Source organism: Carya illinoinensis, chromosome 1, assembly GCF_018687715.1.
Source record: "Carya illinoinensis cultivar Pawnee chromosome 1, C.illinoinensisPawnee_v1, whole genome shotgun sequence".
In the NCBI taxonomy this organism is placed as follows: domain Eukaryota; kingdom Viridiplantae; phylum Streptophyta; class Magnoliopsida; order Fagales; family Juglandaceae; genus Carya; species Carya illinoinensis.
Genome location: NC_056752.1, coordinates 55,620,054 through 55,622,347, shown reverse-complemented (window position 1 = coordinate 55,622,347; position 2,294 = coordinate 55,620,054). Strand labels below are relative to the sequence as shown.

At 41.4% G+C, this 2,294-nt stretch overlaps 1 protein-coding gene across 1 annotated transcript; it reads left to right on the top strand.

Annotated features, from left to right (window-relative positions):
* Window positions 1–1,423: 1,423 nt before the first annotated feature.
* Window positions 1,424–2,294, top strand: LOC122303669 (zinc finger protein ZAT12-like). Its single transcript, XM_043115548.1, has one exon. The coding sequence runs from the start codon at window positions 1,577–1,579 to the stop codon at window positions 2,159–2,161; it is 585 nt and encodes a 194-aa protein (XP_042971482.1). The 5' UTR covers window positions 1,424–1,576; the 3' UTR covers window positions 2,162–2,294.

Sequence of the window (2,294 nt, the reverse complement as noted above, 5' to 3'; positions counted from 1 at the left end):
GACAGTCACCCATGGATTTAGCGAAGTACATACATATATGGCGGACAATGATGGTACACGTAAGAAGGATGAGATACGCACAGTTTTGCCCACTGATCAGGATCGGACGCGGAACTTTGAACTTTTTACACGGTACGCCAACTTTTCCAGATCCTTTCACAATTCAACATCAGCTAGCATTTATAATATTTAATATATATTAATACTAAAGGCAGTGAAAACATGCACGTATTAGTTTCACCACCACAAGCCACAAATTAGAGGTAGCTGAGCCTGGAGGAGTAGTACTACTAGCTACTAGCTAGTATTCAATCCACAAATAATTTATACGAAGTGATCATCACCTAGAAATTAAGTTCAGGGGATAAGATTAAGCCATAATATATATTAAAGGCAGGCAAGCAGCCAGGCTAGGCACGCAGTCATGTGAGAAACTTGCATGATCGAACAAGGTATAATTCCATGATCTCGATCTTTTAATTTGTGCGCGTCAGGCAGCCGTACTGTTTACTGTTACCATAATGAGATCAGTCAAGTCGTGATTCACACTCCACTAGGCTAGCTAATTTCCCAAATGCATCATCAGCACCTATTTCATCGCATGTAATATTAATTATTGCTTAATTTGGACTAACTGTTTAATTTATAACGCGTACGTATAAACGCGTACACGATCTTCGTTCACATGATCCTGAATTATTAGGAAAAAAAATTGCAAAATTAAATATAGAAATTCTAAATTAAGCTAGTCACAGGAAAAACCGGCCAAAAGTAAAAGCAAGATTTCAAAAAAAAAAAAAAAACTTATAATTCGTATAATCGTACGTATTACATTTGACCTATGATATATATATAGATATATCCAAATCGCATCATGTGTACATGTATATTTTTCTCTCTTATTTCATGTGCTTCAGAATAATCTACATGAAAATCTAATGTAATCGAGAGTCATGCTTTTGAATAGTAGAAGTCCGAGGGCGAGGAGTACTGACGACCCGGGTGCGATCGGTTTCATACTGGGAAGTAAGTAAAATCTGATTCTTTGAGTTCTAGAAGTTGAAGAAGATTCTGGGAAGGACTCACGAGTCACTGAAGCTAGCTTGCTGCCAGTACTGGAGACTTGTTCATGGTTTATTGCCTCAGCAACGAGGTCATGCTTACGCAGTCGATCCCATGGCGGCACTTTCACACTGTACCCCCCGCTCCCCCCCCCCCCCCCCCCCCCCCCCAATATTTTACTTAATTCCCAAATTAAATCCCCGGCCCCTTACAATCATACTCCTCGTGTTGCCTTATTGTACAAGTAATTAACAAGCTGGTTACTGCTGTCATTCCAAAATGTCAACTTTACAAAAGAAAAGTCACAGTCCGCAACTAACAAAAGACGAATTCCAACCCTATATATATCGAAAACCCGCAGACTGCCTAAGTTTCATTCAGATTTTCATCACACCAAAGCCAAACTTCTTTTACACCGAAGCCATATTATTCATTCAAAAGGACGTATCCTTTATCCTTTTTCACACCCTGAATATTTCCTGATTTCTGTTTGTTTAAGTTTTTGGCACACATCATGAAGAGAACAATAGCAGAAAGAGAGATCGATCACATGACCATGGCAAACTGCTTGATGCTACTCTCTCGCGGAGGAGAAATGGACGCTTTCGCCGACAACTTTCCAAGCCGTGTCTTTGAGTGCAAGACATGTAACAGGAAATTCCAGTCGTTCCAAGCGCTAGGCGGTCACCGAGCGAGCCACAAGAAGCCGAGGTTGATGATGGGAGGCGCAGACGGAGGAAATCTTGATCAGTCTCAGTCACATGGTTCATCCCCAACCAAACCCAAAACCCACGAGTGCTCTATCTGCGGCCTAGAGTTTGCCATAGGGCAGGCTTTGGGGGGTCACATGAGGAGGCACAGGACAGCCTTGACTCATCACCAAAACCAAGCTCCTTTCAATCTCACACAAAGCCTGCAGCAGGTTCCTGATCTGGGGGCTAGTTCTTCTTCTTCTTCTTCACATGAAGTAGTACCCGTCGTAAAGAAAACGACTAGTCGGAGAGTCTTGTTTCTGGATCTCAACCTGACACCCGTTGAGAATAATCTGGAGTGTGTAAGGCTTGGGAAGGCAGCACCCTTGATTGATTGTTTTTTGTAATATGATTAAGCTTGTCATGTGTTTACGCATGCGGTAGGCCGCTAGCTACGGTAGTTCTCTCTGTTGATCTTTCACACGATGATCAGTACTAATTAAGATATATTTATTATACATATATATATATATTTGTTCA